The 18,702-nt window shown below is 43.9% G+C and overlaps 2 protein-coding genes across 21 annotated transcripts in view; one reads left to right on the top strand and one right to left on the bottom strand.

Annotated features, from left to right (window-relative positions):
• LOC140483251 (nesprin-1-like) overlaps positions 1 to 1,895 on the top strand; it is a 585,321-nt gene extending 583,426 nt beyond the window's left edge. For 19 of the 20 annotated variants that reach the window (XM_072581374.1, XM_072581386.1, XM_072581377.1 and 16 more), the window contains one exon: positions 741 to 1,895. In XM_072581374.1, coding sequence (XP_072437475.1) covers positions 741 to 984 — 244 coding nt within the window. In that variant the 3' untranslated portion in view covers positions 985 to 1,895. The remainder of the gene's footprint in view (positions 1 to 740) is intronic. The other variant, XM_072581381.1, reaches the window with a different exon arrangement.
• Positions 1,896 to 3,985: 2,090 nt separating this feature from the next.
• The window catches only part of esr1 (estrogen receptor 1), a 309,880-nt gene continuing 295,163 nt past the window's right edge, over positions 3,986 to 18,702 (bottom strand). The window contains exon 8 of the mRNA XM_072581368.1: positions 3,986 to 13,026. Coding sequence (XP_072437469.1) covers positions 12,807 to 13,026 — 220 coding nt within the window. The 3' untranslated portion in view covers positions 3,986 to 12,806. The remainder of the gene's footprint in view (positions 13,027 to 18,702) is intronic.

Below are 18,702 nucleotides of genomic sequence, written 5' to 3'. Positions count from 1 at the left end.
CCCTCCCAAAACTACACCGTCCTGTCCATCCAGAAGGCCTGTTGTGTGTCCATCAATAGCGTTGACCACTCGGCCGGTGTGTTTCATCAGGTGACCTTCTGACCTGAACCATCCCACACCACAATTTGCCCGTCCTCTTAAGAGCACAGCCTTCTTATTGTCCATTGACTGGATTAATCTTGACTTTAATCTTGCCCCTCATTTACAACACTACTAGAATGCCTCAAACATTCAAAGAAAACAGGAGAACAAAATATTGAACACCCGTGTTTGTTACGTTGGGCTCTATCACAGCAGTCTCCTGGAGATGAATCCTCAATTCCGGAAGATTATCAGACAGTCCAGGAGTGTTGGCAGCCCTGCCTTTAGGCTGCTGGTATTCAATGGTCATTGTAATTTGGAAAGCGTTGTGTTTAAGGAATGCAATTCCGTTGACAACCGGAAAACTAAAATATATCTTAGCAGCTTAAGCTCAGTGGGGAGCAAGGGTTAAACTATTCAAAAGGGGTCCTTGACCCTCCATACCGAGGAGGACCATGAAAGAATGATGCATGGAGGTCTGCGTAGAAAAATAGATTGAAGTCTGGATGTAGTTGTATTTTCCCAGCAGCCTGTGCAGCAGGGTAGGTTCCGACTTCAAATGTGAGACTGGGAATCTCGCAAGAGGGTTTGTTCCAAAGGGGACGTTTGTCTGAGCTGTAATTATTTTTTTTCTAATATGTATGTTATTATAAATGCAGGCTCCACAAAGAAAGCCAAAGAGATTCTTCCCATTCTAAGGAGTTGGAAGCCCTGAAGAAGCCGTCCTTTCTCCTGCGAGTGCTCCGCGCGGCGTTACCTCTGCAGTTGTTGTTGCTGCTGCTGATCGCTCTGGCCTGTCTTGTGCCAATGACTGAGGAAGACTATAGCTGTGCCTCATCCAACAACTTTGCCCGATCCTTCCACCCCATGCTGAGGTACACCAATGGGCCCCCTCCAATATGACCAATGGGAGAGAGAGAGAGAGTTGAGAAATGGAATCATCACCAGACACAGTTTCTCATGGAAAGGGGGAAAGCAAGTCTGGCTCCTTTTAGAACTCTCCACTCCATTGGCTACTCTGGACGATGTCCTTTGAAACCACTTGGGTCAAACTGAAGCCACAGGATGGGCTTGAAAGTAGCCAGTCCGCCCTCCCAGATCCAGGATTCAAAGAGAAACATGTAACATACCAGTTTAAATAACTTTTTAATGAGCATTTATTTTCTACAGTGTTTGCTTTAGGCATGGGCTTGTATAGTTTGAGCTTTCAAAATTAACTCTCTGAATGTGTGAACGTTGTAAATCTAGAAGGGAGTCTGAGCCGGATAGTATTGAGATGTAAGTAAACTTTCAGGCGATATCAATGAGACAACTATTGGATGTAAACTAAAATTGAACAGATTATATGTGTACAGATTGTTAAAGCTATTTTATGGTTTAATATAACCCTTTGCATTTAGTACCCTCGCTGATCATTTTTACCTTGTGAGCTGCTTTTCAGAAACCTGCACTGAGCGAATACTTCCCTTTCTCGATTTTACTTGGTGGAGGGAGGCATGAATGTGTACATAATATATAAATATAAATCCTCCCGCAACCTCTTGCTTTGTGCAATGGTTGGGACACTTGTTTGAAGCAATTCCAAAGGGAATCCAGTGATGAAATTCAAAACGAGGGAAGCCTCTTGAACAGTGTCACTCCCGTTGACCGCTGTGATCGTCTAATTGTGGCATGTTCCGATCATGGTCAAACCGCAGCGCGTTTTTCTATTCAGAAGCAGCCTCGTGTGTCTACAAGTAAGAATATGGAAAGCTGGTTCTTTTTTGGTGTACAGCAGAAAGCCGGGTCTCTCATTAAAGGACCTACTTCTTTCATCCTGGTCTTTGTGTCATCACTGATTTGCACCTATTGCATGTTCCAACATAGCATCTGAACTCAATGCAACGTAACCTCTTTGCTCCCTACCCCTCTTCCATGGAAGAGAATGCAAGTGCGTCACCCCCTCCTCTGATCACATGTCGATTTGAGCAAGTGAACCAGCAATTGGAAATAGCCCATCATAGTTACAGTGTAAAAGGAAAGCATGGTTCACTGTTGTTTGTCATTTAAATGAACGATTTAGAGGAGGGGTAAGTTTGTAGACGACACCAAAGTTGGTGATGTAGTAGACAGTGAAGAAAGTTCTCCTGAGAATACCACAGGTTCTTGATCAAATGGGCCAGTGGGCCAAGGAGTGGCAGATGGAGTTTAATTTAGATAAATGCGAGGTGTACTGTATTTTGGAAAGGCAAACCAGGGCAGGACTTATACAGTTAATGGTATAGCCCTGGGGAGTGTTGCTGAAGAGAGACCTAGCAGTGCAGATACATAGTTCCTTGAAAGTGGTGTCACTGGTAAATAGATCTTCATGGGTCTGAGCACTGAGTATAGGAGTTGGGAGGGCATGTTACGGCTGTACAAGACATTAGTCAGGCCACACTTGGATACAATTCTGGTCGCCTGCTATAGAAAGGATATTAGTAAACTGGAAACAATGCAAAAAAGATTTAGATGGATATTACCGAGACTGGAAGGTTTGAGTTAATAGGATAGGCTGAATAGGCTGGGACTTGTTTCACTGGCACGTAGGAGGTTTATAAAATCACAAGCGGCATAGATACGGTGACTAGCACAGGCCTTTTCCCTGGGGTGGGGGAGTCCAAAACTGGAGGGCTTTGGTTTAAGGAGGGAGAGGGAAAATATTGAAAGGGTCCTGAGGGGCAACTTTTTCACACAGAGGGTGGTGTGTGTATGGAATGAGCTGCCAGAGGAAGTGATGGAGGCTGGTACAATTACAACATTTAAAAGGCATCTGGATGGGTATATGGACCGGAAAGATTTAGAGGGATTGCGCCAAATGAAGGCAAATGGGACTAGTTCAGTTCAGTGAAGCTGGTCAGTATAGACAAGTTGGGCTGAAGGGTCTGTTTCTGTGCTGTCTGACTCAGTAACAGAGAGTTATTCAATCCGTACATCTCCTCTGATCTCTTCCCACTGAACTGTAAAAGGTGCCTTTTCACATTTACCCAGTTCCCATTTGAAAGTTATTACTGAATCTGCTTCCACCACCCTTCAGTCATGCGTTCTAGACTTTAGCACCTTCTTTCCTAAGTTTTTTTTAACCATTTTCCTCATATTGCTTCTGGATATTTTGCCAAATACCTCTGATTACCAGCTCTCCTGCAGGGGACATGGTCTCTCCACATTCACCCCAAGGACAAAACAAAAACCTCAAAACTTTGTATATCTCCAACATCCAGTGCCCAGAATCGGTGGGAACCAGCCGGAATGTAATTGGTGATTTGTATAAAGCTTTGACAAATGCCTTTGCTTTTCTACACTCTGTCTTTATTTTTAAAGACCATGTGCTTTTTTTAAAAAAAAAATTCCCAATGGCCTTTTCGACCAGTGTCATTGCTACTGCATCCCTGTCATCTGCAATTTCTTAGAGGATGATGCACCCCAGGTGTATTGGGAAACATTCCTGCAAAGATTGTGACATTTCCTCTTGGCTGCAAAGGCGCTATGGTCTCTTCCTGCACCTTGTTTTGCTTATGCTATCTCTGCAGCCCTTCATTGCTCTAAATCTGTGCCGAAGCCCTGCTGGTGGAGAGCCACTCAGTCAATGCACACCTCCAGCATCTTTCCAGGGCACAGCGCAGCCGTGCTTCCACGTATCAGGTTCTGGGAGCGTCGAAGTACCACACAGTAACAGGCACATTAGCTCACTGCTTTATTTCACCCATTCAATATGCAAATAAAATCATTCTACATGCATTGGATTTCCTAAATTAAAAATCACACAAATTACAAACAGCGTCAGCTGCAATAACATATTAAGAAAGAAAGAGAAGTCTGTTACAAAACACTTTCATGGTGATACAAAGTGCAGACCCTTCTGGGGGTGGGGGGGGGGGGGGCGGTGTGGGTGGGGAGAGGAAGGGTCACAATGAGTTTACTAGGTAGTGCATTGCAATAGGTAGTTCAGACGTCAATGTACATAGGCTTCTTAGAAGGTAGAATGAATTGGAAGGTGTGAAACATGAGCACGGTGTCTTTGGTATTCACATTCCCCGATGAGCAGTCAACCAATGCAATCCCCCTCTGGAATGTTGCATGTTCCTTCAGGAAGAGAATTCCACTCTTGTTTGAGTACATTTTGGGAATAATTTACTCTCCCGCTAGAAAACTCCTGACTATGACGTTAGGTGGAGCGTGAGCTGAGATCTTTGTAGCCCCCAACAACAGATATTTGCCATTCAAGGTCTTGTTATAAATTCCACACAATTCTCAGGTGGGTTGGGAATAGGCTGACAGTGAAATTAGCAACTTGCATACACACACACACACACAACATGGGTGCTGGGGAAAATATAAGCACTACTGCAGTTAGGCGGTAATGTGGGGGTAAAAAAAAATACATAAACAGGAGATTTAGTGTCTCCTAAGTTTAGGGGACTGACTCTGTGCTGGCTGGGTCACAGTCAGTGTGTAAACAAATGAAATTAGCAATGGTGGTGTTCCAATTTCAAGAGGATCTTCACTGTGTCACATCACAGGCAGTCTGCAGCAATGTGGAAAACCAGCCACATGTTCTTTTTTGGGAGGGGACATTATTTCCATTTCACAATGTGCCCAGGATGCACCACAAGTTTCTCATCACAGAGAACCATTTTGTTCTCCTTCAGAAATGTTTGCATGTTGCAATTTACAGCCAGCCTATCGGTTACTCATTTTAGGGACCTATATTTCAGTGATAAGCAACACACTGTTTTGCTGCTTAAGATGCACTGTGACAGGTTCTTAACTTTTTTATATACAACAGCCAAATGCAATTTTTAAAAGAATACACACTCTGGTTGTAAAACTGTAACTCTGGGGTCACGGCTAGCACATTGCACTGACAGAAGAGTGTGTTTGTGAAAAAGATTTCAATGAAGTAAGCTCAGGCTACCAATTAGTAATTAACAAATCACAGTACATTTTTTTCCCTAAAAATCCTCTGTTCTTGCATTACATTCAATCTCAATCTTATATATGGACACAGGCAGAACTGTACTACACGTGAGCAAAAGGAAAGGAATTTAAAGTTGAAATTAACAATGGTTTATCACATATTTAACTAAAAGCTAACTATACAGTTCATCAGTATTCCTCCACACTGCATAGTTCAGACTACCTCTGTGAGAAAATACAATGCAGGAAAATACCTTGGTTGACAAAACATGTGCCTTTTCGATGACTGTCACCACCGACCTGTAATCCAAGTGTTCCTGCTCATCAGAACTGTACAGCATTATGTACTTGAAACAAACTAGAACCAAGAGTATTTAGCAATTAAATATTTTAAAAGATACAGTACACATACAGGCTTTTCTTAAACATTACTGTCGACATTTTTCTTCAAATGTGGTGAGACCAGTGGCGTTGATAGCACAATAAGATGACTGGAATTCAATTACAGCGTGTGAACACATTGTACTGGTGTGATTTAACTTACTTTGTATGTAACACCTGAAGATTAGACTCTGGTTGGATTTCAGAACTAGCTATTTCGGGAGCGCAGTCACTACACAAAAAATATTTGGCCAAACACAAATGAGCTGTTAAGACTGATGGGACTGTGAAATATTTGGGCATATCTATAACCACTGGTGCTCACTGCCTCTAATTCTATTCAAAATAGCAGCAAGGGGTAGATTTATAACTATCTGCATAATTTGCCAAATGGCACATTAATCAGGTGCCTTTAAAATTATCTAACACCTGCTATCTCTTGCCTCTTTAATAATACTCAGTGATGCATATGCGGTGATGGTGTGCTAAGATGTAAAGCTATATATAGATTGCAATTTTCATGTAAACGATGATAGTGTCAAGCCCTATGAAATTCCCTTCATCAATTAGTCCAAACTAAAAAGTTTTTAAAAAAACTATTTGCAATCTCTCTGATGAAACAGAGAAGTAATGCTTTGAAAGTTGCTATAGTTCACAAAGTATATATCTCCAATAACCCACAGAAATACATTCATTTTGCCTGTATTTATGAGCCACAGGACAGTTTGTCTCAAAATAATCTGCTGTTTCGAGCTGAGCTTCAACGCTGCACAGTATTGAGACCAGGGAGAGATAAACCTTGCTTCACCAATTATAGTTTTGAAACGAAACATTATCAATTAAACAAACAAATTTACATGTACAAATGCATTTACAAAAACATATTAGACAATGCCGTTCAGCTCTTTACAATAGGTAGTTGCATCGCCATGTGCAATCTTGCATGTGACCAATGGTTAATGGTGTGACAACATTTACCCTTAAAGGAAAATAACATGATCATCACTGTGCTTGTTCACTACGACTCGGAATCGAATTATTGTAGTTTGGGCTTTATCAGTTATGATTGATTCCAATAAAGGGAATACAAGGCAAGCAAAAGAGAGAACAGAAATCAACCATCCTGTCACATCCAACAGGAAGCTAATTGGATGGGACATAAAATAGAAGGAAACCCCTCATTGAGTTTCATACATTTACTGCATCAACATTTTGATCCCATTTTTGGAAAATATTCGTTTTATGGGTATTTAAGATAGTCAAGGCAACTGTGTTTTTAAGGCTGTCTTCGGCCAAAGATCTTAAAGGAAGCTCAGCACAGCCAGAATGGTGATGTGAACCCCAACAAAGTCTTTCAACAGACGTTAATCAATGGTGGTGGGTATTTAATGGGTTAACTCCAGTATAAACCAACCAAAAGAAGTCATTGTTGTTCATTAGGTAAATCATTAGGCAGCTGGAGACTGTAAGTCTTCCTTGTGTGATGGATATTGAAAGTGGTTACTGTCTTAACTGCCTGATCATCAGGGACAAATTGTACAGTCATCAAATGAAAGAGTCTCTCAGGTGCCCAGTTACTTCACATCAGATCAACCACCTCGAGGAACTAACGGTAGGGTGTCTTGTCACACAGTGATGGTATCCCTCCCTCCAGGACAAAAGGTTCAAGTCCCATCTACCCCAGAGGTTCATCATCAAAGCTCTGACCAGTTTGGTGAGAAAATACCCAAGGAATGAACAGGAGGGGTCTTGTGGCAAAGTGGTAATGTCCTGACCTCTGGGCCAGAAGACCTAGGTTGAAGCCACTGCCCTCCTTTCTTCAGCAGTCTGTTATATCACATCTGAACAAGTTGAGTAAAAAATATCTAAGGGACTAACAAATGCAAGGTCATCTTCAATTTACAATTTGGGCATAGGATACCATCAAAAACATTTCAGACTACTTAATTTGCACTCCCTTATGCATCGTGTTAACCTAGTATCACCCTATTAGTGACTTACTGTGTCTTACAGGTTCTCTGTATAGTTCCACTTGTAGTAAATAAATCCGAGTGTGAGTGTTAGCCAGAATGGATTGATTGACTGTGGGATTTTGACATGGATAAAAGAAATGATACTGATGTGTAAACAGCTGCAGCTCCCAAATACTGCAGCCAATGTGATGGTGAGTAAAGAGTACCCTTCTTTGCTGTACTTATGGGAAATGTGGGCCCAACATTTAGAAGTACGCGAGTCATTGTTTCTGCTTAGCCCGACCAATACCAAAGAGGGCTCTTCCAAGTTCATCCAGCCAGGACTGTGGACTGCCCAATGGAAAATAGGTGGACCCAAAACAATGACTAATATTTACTATAATGAAACACTTCAAGGTACTTCATAGGAGTTTTAGGAAACAAGTACATCACCAAGCCAGACTGAGAGACGTTAAGCTACATGCCCTAATACTTGATCACAAGAGAGTTTAGGAAGGGTTTAATGAAGGAAGGTGAGGTACAGTGGTGCAGGGAGGGAATTCGGGAGCTGAGGGCCTAGGTGACTGAAGGCATGACTTCCAATGGTGGAGTGATTCTAGCTAGGAATGCACAAAGGCCATAATTAGGCCTTTGATGTAAATATTTCAGAGGGTTGTGTGGTTGGAGGACAACACAGAGATAGAGGGGGTTCAGGCTAGAAAGGGATTCAAAAACAGGGTTAAGAAGTGTCAAGTCAAAGGAAGGTCAGAGAATACTAAGGCTCTTCATGTCGAGAAATTAGGACAGTAGAAACCACTCAGGGTTGATAAAGCACTTTGAACAGAATGGAACAGTTGGATTAGTTCGGGGTTGAAAATTGACTCAGTAAAAACAATGACTGCAGATTCTGGAAACCAGATTCTAGATTAGAGTGGTGCTGGAAAAGCACAACAGTTCAGGCAGCATCCGAGGAGCAGGCAAATCGACGTTTCGGGCAAAAGCACTTCATTAGGAATATAGAGGCAGAGTGCCTGAAGGGTAGAGAGATAAATGAGAGGAGGGTGGGGGTGGGGAGAAAGTAGCATAGAGTACAATAGGTGAGTGGGGGAGGGGATGAAGGTGATAGGTCAGAGAGGAGGGTGGAGTGGATAGGTGGAAAGGAAGATAGGCAGGTAGGACAAGTCATGGGGACAGTGCTGAGCTGGAAGTTTAGAACTAGGGTGAGGTGGGGGAAGGGGAAATGAGAAAACTGGTGAAGTCCACATTGATGCCCTGAGGTTGAAGTGTTCCGAGGCGGAAGATGAGGCGTTCTTCCTCGAGGCGTTGGGTGGTGAGGGAGCAGCAGTGAAGTAGGCCCAGGACCTGCATGTCCTCAGCTGAATGGGAGGGAGAGTTGAAATATTGGGCGGTGTGGTTGATTGGTGCGGGTGTCCCGGAGATGTTCCCTAAAGTGCTCTGCTAGGAGGCGTCCAGTCTCCCCAATGTAGTAGAGACCGTATCAGGAGCAACGGGTAAAATTTTGATGGATGTGGAAGGCTCCTTTAGATGGAGGTGAGGGAGAAGATGTGGGAGCAGGTTTTGCAATTCCTGCGGTGGCAGGGGAAGGTGCCAGGATGGGAGGGTGAGTTATTGGGGGGCGTGGACCTGACTAGGTAGTCACGGAGGGAATGGTCTGTGCGGAATGCGGAAAGGGGAGGGGAGGGAAATATATCCCTGGTGGTGGAGTCCATTTGGAGGTGGCGGAAATGTCAGCGGATGATTTGGTTTATGCGAAGGTTGGTAGGGTGGAAGGTGAGCACCAGGGGGGGTTCAGTCCTTGAAAATGGACTGCAGAGAGAAAGGGGATGAGTGAGATGAGTTTGGGATTAACAGAGCTGCATAAAGAGAGCAGGGCAGTCTGCTTCATTTGGTATTGATTGTGGACAGTGTGGAGAGATGCAGGATGGAATGAGGAGGCTCCTTCTCTAAAATCCCATTGTTGCCCAGTTTGTGACAACAAAAGCAGTATAAACAAATTTAATAACCATAAAGTCATCAGATTTATTTGCAGCTTTATTGGATGCCCCAGAACTAAGTCATGGCCAAATGGTTGTACTTTGGGGAGTAAGAGGAATATAATTTAGCAATACAAAATATGGGATTGCAATAAATTTATTCTGAAATGCTATCCCCAATTCTTGGTGAAGCCTCATTGTCTATTAGAATGTAATCTGACATTTACCCCAAAGTGTTTTTCTGATATAATGTCAATTTGTCATTGTCTAACAATAAACACACCCATAGATACTGAATATCTTGTGGAAGAATTCACACATATCCTGCTCGTAAAGGTTTTGACTCTCAAGGATTCCTGTATTGCCGCTTTAATGTCCCATAGCCTGGTTTTTTACTTTCGAGACCTGCAGCTCTCTCCTCCCATGTCTGATACTCACCCTTTCAGAAGCAGTAGTTAAGATATTAGGAGAAAGGTATAGAGAGGAAGATTCTTTACGCAGAGAGTTGTGAATGCATGGAATGCGTTGCCAGCGTTGGTGGTGGAAGCAGAGTCATTAGGGACATTTAAGTGACTGCTGGATATGCACATGGATAGCAGTGAGTTGAGGGGTGCGTATTTTGTTTTACATTAGGATTAACCTTCGGCACAACATCGTGGGCCAAAGGGCCTATTCTGTGCCGTACTTTTCTATGTTCTGTGTTCTATGTTCAGTACAGCTTTGTGGAAATAAAGATTAATCTAAATAGCTCCACCCTTTGCATCAGAAAGCTACAAACATGAGGGTTGCTTGTCTGACTCTCACTCAAAGTAGTTTTCAGAAAGACAGGTCATTGAAAAACACCAAGAGCAAATCTTAACCCACCACCCCATACCTCTCCTCACTTACACAGTCAGTTCTGTTAAAACGTGGTAGTTGTGTCCTTGTGCAATTCCAAGTTATAAGAAAATTACATAACAGCAGCACTGTTTAAATGAATGGGACTGGAATTGTGTTATAACCAATCCATACTTTAAAAGTTCGCGCTTTAGAAATAGTGTCCCAACTCGTCAATCACATTATAGCCAATTTGTGTTAATGAAACACGCGTTGTAGCAGAACAACCTATACTTGAGAAATTGTCTGCTGCTTACAAACTCACTGTGTACTCGAGAAAGGACGAGGCTAATCCATGGATCTATCATACACACTGAAGAAAGAACTATGTTTTTGCTCTGAAATTGACAACATATATATCCAGAAAACAGGAAGGACGATAGAGTTTAGATCAGAGTGGTGCTGGAAAAAGACAGCAGGTCAGGCAGCATCCGAGGAACAGGAAAATCGACGTTTTGGGCAAAAGCCCTTCATCAGGAATAGAGGATGATATGAAGGATGATACAGTACAGCATGAGGCCATTCAGCACAAGTGCAAGTTACTATTGAATCTACCTTCTCCACTCACAATTTTAACAGCTTGCCATATAAAGAAAGATCTCTGTCAGTACACTCCCACTCCGCTACTCTCCACCTATTCTCCCCTGACTGTTCTATCAATTATCTTCACCATGTGCTCCAGTTGCTGATGCCTTCTTCATAATTTCCGACAGTCAGGATAAGTTTTCTGTTGTAACTTTACCCAGGAGAGAAAATTCATCTCGTCCATTGACTGGTGGAAGCTGGGATCTAATGAATTCAGTTTTGTGGAGCATAAAGAACTGAGGAAGGGTGTGGGGAGTGAGCTGGTGATTCTAACTGAAGTCAGGAATGGTTGAGCTGGAAGGTTCCTATTTGGGTGATTTCACTGATTGCTCCCAACATGCCCTCCAGTAGCACCTAAGGGTGGACCCAGGGGATTCAACATACAAAAATGCATCAGTGGTGTATCATCATTGCATGCCCAAATCCTGCCCCAGAAATAATTCGTAAAATCTTTGGGTTTCCGCAACTCCATTTCAAAACGTAAAACGTCAACACACCACCTCAACAGCACCATGACACCTAAACAATCAGCATCTGACACGAGCGTACAAAAAAAGGCACCAAATGAGGAAAAAAATTCCATCTAAGGCTGTTGGTTGACCCATAGTAGAGAATAAGCATCTTACAATTAATGCAACAATGATACAGAGGAAACAGTAGTGTTGCAAAAGAATTCCCTACAAACCACCAGTGCATGAGGTAGTAGCCAGTGTCGACATTGGTAATGTAATATTGGGCTGATGTGTTAAAACTTGACAGGACGCTGATCTGAAGTGAACCTCCTATTCCTGCCCAGGGTTCCGATTCCGATTCTTCCCATTGAGTGTCAAAAACCTTTGAGGGAATGCGGCCATGGGCTATCGAGGGCTGGGTGGTATCATAATCACGGTGTTTTAATCATCTCTCCACACCCAGAAACTTTAAAAATGTATTCTGGGCAAACAAGCAAGGTTGGCCTTTATTGGCCATCTCTTGTTGTCATGGAGAAGGTGATGGTGGACCTTGTTGAATTGCTGCAGTCCATGTGGTGATGGTTCTCCCAAAGGTGGCTGTTCAGAGCAGAGAGGAGGGGGAGTTCCAAGATTTTAATGCAGCAGTTATTTTGTGACTTAGCTGGAGGCATGTCGAATATTGGCTGCATTTAGTCCAGAACACATTACAAACTCCTAATTATGCAAAACAAATCAATCTATTCAAATTATTAACAAGCATAACATAAACCCAAATTAATGAACAAAGACGATGGAATAAGCAATGGGACCAAGATGGCCGCCAGTACTGGCAGAGGAACTGAATGACCACAAGGTCAGTTGAGTCATGGGGAAATTCACATGCCAGGTTGAAGGGGAATATGTTTGTGAGATTTGTTTTTTTTAACTGAAGATGAGGGAGTGAAGAGAATTCCACGGAAGGGTAAAGCTCCCTGTACTCTGTGCCAGCAGTATGGCCCCAGCTCATAAGATTGGCACCAGAGTGGGTTATTTTCTCCTCGATTCCCCCGCACAGCTGCCGATGGGATCCAGATGTGTACGAGGATAAGTGCATTAACTCCGTTCACCTCCGCCCCCCCCTTGCATCCTGGTTCTCCATCCAAACCATCACCAGCAGATTGGACCTCAGGTAGCTCAGAGGTGAATGCTCTGTGGTCTAACTCATTCTGTCGCCAAGTGGTTTTTGGAAAGCCAAGGATTATCCATCCTTTAATGTTGGTCCTCATGGTCATGTTCTCGTCAAGCACTCGGAGTTGCAGTAAATTCTTCGAAACGTTTAGACAACTTTACAAAACTGCTGGAACACAATGCTGTTCCCGCGTCACTAGCAAGCCCTTTCCGAATCAGTAAGTACACAAAATACAGGGCTTTTTTTGTTGCAGGGTAGTTGCTTTTGGATGAGGCTGAAGCTATATAAATTTCGCTGCAGTGATGTGCTTCATTTGCAAGTGATCGTAGGTAGTTTTCTGCTGGGACCTCTGTTAATACTGCGTGCCGTTTCAACCACTGACCTATCTCGACGTGTCAAAACTTGCATCAGTCTTCTTTAGTGACAGTGAAGAAGAGGAAGGCATGGTCCCTCTATTGGCTGGATTGGCTCCGTTTCCTGCAGGCTGGGGCTTGTCCGTTGGCATGTGCATTCTGTGAGCATCCAACATCTCCAGGAGCAAGTCATAGAGAGGTACCACATTCTTACATTTCATACTGTAAAGGTGTTCCATTCCCTTGTTACTGTTGACCAAAGCACAATGTCAGAAATCAGCACCATCTCAACACACAAGAAACGTGGAAATATTCCAAAACCTCCCCAGACCATTCACAGGCCTGGAGTCTCTCAGAAGGAAGGTATGTATATTAATTTGATAAATGGTATAGAATTAGAACTTCATAGAAAGTGAAGGGGAAGCATAACATCGTAGGGATGTTGCTGCGGTTCAGTTACAAAGGTACTTTAGCAGTTTCCTGGCACAATCCATCTCTTTGTTTTTCACTGGAGCGTAGGAGGTTGAGAGGCGACCTGATAAAATAAGTTTATAAAATAAGGAGGGGTAGAGATAGAGTTAAGGGTAGGTGTCTTTTTGTTAGGATGGGGGGATTCCAAGACTAGAGGGCTCATTTTTAAGGTGAGAGGAGAGAGTTTTAAAAAAGACATGAGGGGCAAATAATTTTACACAGAGGATAGTTCCTGAGGAAGTGATGGATGCGGGTACAATTACAACATTTAAAAGACAGTTGGATTAGTACATGAATAGGAAAGGTTTGGAGGGGTATGGGCCAGGAGGAGGCAGGTGGGACTAGTTTAGTTTGGGATTACGTTTGGCACGGACTGGTTGGATCGAAGGGTCTGTTTCTGCGCTGTATGACTCTTAACCATTACACCCCATCCCTTTAGGACCCCACTCCACACTCTATTCACTTCCTCCAAACTAAAAGGTGATTAAGGGTGACTGTACTGACTGTGTCTGCCTTTTTAATGGAATATTATCAGGCCCCCTGTGTCTTCACGAAATGGACTATGTCAGTGCTGCTTACTGCTGTCACTCAAACTGCAGAATTTAATCAACTTTACTCAACTTCACACGGCCCCATCTCTGACTCTTCCTTCATTTTTCTATCTCCATTTCTGACAATAGACTTTCAATGGATATTCACTGCAGGCCACAACCACACACGTCATCATGTCAGCCCCCCAGAAGGGATTCCATCCTATTCTCCTAGTTTATTCAGCTGTGTCACATCTGTTCTGATCCAGCAACCTGGTACACAAGAGCTTCTGAAATGTCTCACTTTTTGCTCGATGAAGGATTCTCCCACATCAGAGCTGACAGGGCCAATTCAAGGACCGCAAGTTCCCCTCCCCCATGGTCAACAATACCCTCCACCACATCTCCTCCACTTCCCACACCCCCACCCTTGCATCCCACTCCTCCAACTGCAACAAGGACAGAACCCTCCTGTCTTCACCTTCCACCCCACTAATCTCCAGACACAACACATCACCCTCTGTCATTTCTGCCACCTACAAGTCAGACCCCACCACCGGAGATATATTTCCCTCCCCACCCCCAACAGCGTTCCGCAGAGACCTTTCCCTCCACGACTCCCACATTAGGTCCACGCTCCCCACCAACCCAACCTCCACTCCCAGCACCTTCCCTTGCCGTTGCAAGAGGTGCAAAACCTGTGCCCACACCTGCCCCTTCACCTCCATTCAAAGGCCCCAAAGTATCCTTCCACATAGAATCCCTACAATGTGGAAACAGGCCCTTCGGCCCAACAAGTCCACACCGACCCTCCAAAGAGTACCCTATATTTACCCCCGACTAATGCACCTACCCTGCACATCGGGCAATTTAGCATGGCCATTTCACCTAACCTGCAAATCTTTGGATTGTGGAAGGAAACCCATGCAGACACGGGGAAAATGTGCAAACTCCACACACACAATGGTCCAAGGTTAAAATCAAACCCTGGTCCCTGGCGCTATGAGGCAGCAGTGCTAACCATTGAGCCACCGTGCCACCAGCAGAGATTTCCCTACACATCCAAATCACCTCATCTCCTGTGTTCATTGGTCTCGATGTGCTCTCATCTACATTGGGGAGACAGGACGCCAGCTTGTGGAATGTTTCAGGAAACATCTCTAGGACATACGCACCCAACTAGTGTCTGACCACTTCACTACACCTCCCACTCCACCAAGAAAATGTAATTCCTTGGCCTTCCCCACTGCCAGATCATAGTCACCCATAGATCATAGTCAGCTTCCACCTCGGGACTCTCCAACCACACAGCATCAATGTTGACTTCACCAGTTTCCTCATCTCCGCTCTCCCCACCTTATCCCAGATCCAACATTCCAACTCGGCACCGTCCTCTTGAACTGTCCTACCTGTCCATCTTCCTTCCCACCTATATGCTCCACCCTCCCTTTTGACTTATCACCATCAGCTCCCACCTGCAAATTCCGATCACGTTACCCCTGCCCCCAACCTTCCTATTTATGTCTCAGACCCCTTCCCTCCCCCACTTTCCTGATGAAGGGCTTATGCCCGAAACATTGACTCTCCTGCTCCTCGGATGCTGCCTGACCTGCTATGCTTTTCCAGCACCGCACGTTTTGACTCTGATCCCCAGCATCGGCAGTCCTCCCTTTCTCCCAGTGGCCTCGATCATGCCTATTACATCTCCCTGCTCCCCCGTCTCCCCTTCCTCCCAGAGCCATGATAGAGCTCCCATTGGTGTTACCTACCACCCTCCTCAATAGATCATCCTCCCCCATTTCTCCACCTTCAACCAGACACACCCTCCACCTCCATTTTTGTTCAGCAAAACAAAATAGGCTGGGATTTCTTTCACTGAAGCGTTTGAGGTTGAGATGTTACCTTGGAGAGGTTTATAAAATCATGTCAGGTCTAGACAAGGTTAACGGTAGTTGTCCTTTCCCTCGGTATGGGGATTTCAAGATTAGGGGGCATATTTTTAAGGTGAGATGAAAGAGAGATTTAAAACCAATACGGGGGCAAATTCTTTTACACAGAGGGTGGTTCATGTGCAGAATGAACTTCCTGAGGAAGTGTGGATATGGGTACAATTGCAACATTTAGATCAGTAGATGGATAGGAAAGGTTTGGAGGGATATGGGCCAGGAGCAGCAGGTGGGACTAATTTAGTTTGGGATTATGTTCAGTGTAGACTGATTGGTCCAAAGGGTCTGTTTCTGTGCTGTATGACTCAATAACAGGATCATTTCGATTAAGCTCTTTGCAGCCTCTGGATTTAACACCGAATTCAGTAATTTCTGACCGAAATCTCTGCTTTTATTTGTTTTCACTTTTGTAGCTCTGTTTTTCCATTTGGGTGTTTATCATTCTGTCATTCACACCTTCTCCCAACCTAGCTGTTGCCTCTTCTCCCATTCCCACCCCCACATTGCCGTCAGGTTCATCATGTCAATCTCTCCAATCTTCAGTCCAGCATAGACATTTCCATCTGTACCTTTTTCCACCTTCTACTTGCTCTAGTTGAGATTAAAATGTCTGGGTAAAGCAAGAGGCTATTGATTCAAACTAGTACAAAGACTGACATGAGACTTCAGTGCAGCGGAATAAATGTTGCTGCAAAGTGCAATCTTGGAATCAATTTTTAAAAACCAACTGGATGCAACAAAACAGAGGGGAAGTGTTATGGTGACGCAGGATGGAGGGTTTAAAATAGGCTGATTAACCTTCATTCGTGTCCCCTAAAGTGGGCCAAGGGTTAAAAATCAGGTAAATGTATTTCGAAATGTGAGACACATTCAGAGAATGTTCTTCTGTTTCTGAACCCTTTCAAATGACAGGAGTGGGACTGAGGGTGAGGCACAACCATCTTCTCAGTAATCAACGCAGTTTCAGTTCCCCATCCCTGCAAGATCAACAAGAGGGGTATAATCTTAAGGTGAGGGAAAGAAGGATGAGAGGGGTTTGAGAATTTGTTTTCCTCCAGTAGGTGGTGGGAATCTGGAATACAGTGCCTGGGAGGGCAGTACTGGCAGGGAACCTCACAATGTTTAAAAAGTTTGAGAAGGAGCATTTCATATTCAAGGCTTTGGGCCAAGTGCTGGAAAGTGGGATTATTGTGGACATGAGGGCACAGATTCGATGGACTGAAGGGCCTTGGCTGTGTTGTATGACTCTATGACTCTGAAATCCCACCCCACTGATACTTAGGAGGCACAGGATCTCTCAGTGGGACTCAGTTCAGATCAATCCATCTTCTCTTCCTTAGACCTGGTCATAGTAATCTGTGTCGCTTTCCAAGCTCATGATTCCCCAGTGCTGTTCATAAAGTCTTAGAGATGAACAACATGGGGACAGATCCTTTGGTCCAACTTGTCCATGCTGACCAGATATTCTAAATTAATTCTAGTCCCATTTGCCACCATTTGGCCAATATCCCTCCAAACCCTTCCTATTCATATACCTATCCAGATGTCTTTTAAATGCTGTAATTGTACCAGCCTCCACCACTTCCTCTGGCAGCTCATTCCATACACACACCACCTTCTGTGTAAAGAAATTGCCCCTTAAGTCCGTTTTAAATTTTCCCCCTCTCACCTTAAACCTTTGGACTCCTTTACCCTGGGGAAAAGCCCTTGTCTATTTACCCTATCCATGCCCCTCATGATTTTATAAACCTCTATAAGGTCACCCCTCAGCCTCTGACGCTCGAGGGAAAACTGCCCAGCCTTTTCAGCCTCTCCCTGTAGCTCAAACCTTCTAACCCCATCCTTTACAACACCCATGTAAATCTTTTCTGCATGTTTTCAAGTTTACTATAACATGTGTCCTATTGTAGACATTTGTACCAACTCCAGAGCCATCTTTTGTTCTCTTGTCCATTTTGTTAGGAACCCTGTTTGGCCTCCCATTGTCATCTTTCTCCTGTTTAACTCCCCTTGCTCTCCATCCTAACTCACACCTTCCCCTCCAGTACTGAGGAAAAAAGGTACATGTCAAATCTTTTTTGTTATACATTCATCAGGACAGAATTGCAAGAATACCAATTTTTAAAGAGAACAACAATTTATATGTGGGAAGAGGGTGCTGATTGGTATCCCATGGGGCATAACCTTAAAATTAGAGCTAGGATTTTCAGCAGTCATCACACAGGAGATAGGGAAAAATCAGGAAATGTCTCCTCCAAAAACATGCTCAGGTGAGGTCAATTACAAATTTAACAGCGTTTCAACTCCATGACGTCCTCTTGTGGTGTATTGGTAGTGTCCCTATCCCTGGACCAGGAGGCCCAGTTTAAGTCCCACCTGCTCCCGAGGTGTGAAATAACATCGCTGAACAGGTTGGTTACAAAAATAGGTCAAATTAAAACAAAATCTATCAATTCCAAATTAATTAGGCAAGGTTGTTACAATCATAGAATATAGGCAATTAGCCAAGATACAGAATAGCTATGATCGGGGGAAAGGTGATGGCTTAGTGGTATTAACGCTCAACTGTTAGTCTAGCAGGTAAGTTCCCAGGTTCAAATCCCACCACAGTAGATGATGCAATTGGGAATTCAATAACAAATTAAACTGGATTTAAATATCTAATGATGGCTGTATAAATGCTCACAATTATTGTTAAAAAACCCATCTGGTTCCCTAAAGTCATTTTGCTTCCCTCTTTTTTCATTATTAGAAATATCTGTGGTCATGTGCTTGGATGCACCTCAGTCCCACGCTCCTGATCTTTGGGCATCCAGTATTGATGAGTGTGGGCAGATTGGAGGACCTCCTCATGGGTCTGCTCCAGGGCCTGGCCAAGTTGGCTATTACCATATTCAGGCAATGGGCTGTGGGAGGCTTTGGGGGGGGGTCTTGGCTGCTGACACCATCTTTCACGGCTATGTTTGTGCTCGGGTGTC

The sequence above is a fragment of the Chiloscyllium punctatum genome, chromosome 11 (genome assembly GCF_047496795.1).
Source record: "Chiloscyllium punctatum isolate Juve2018m chromosome 11, sChiPun1.3, whole genome shotgun sequence".
Taxonomy (NCBI): domain Eukaryota; kingdom Metazoa; phylum Chordata; class Chondrichthyes; order Orectolobiformes; family Hemiscylliidae; genus Chiloscyllium; species Chiloscyllium punctatum.
This window is presented reverse-complemented; position numbering and strand designations above follow the sequence as displayed.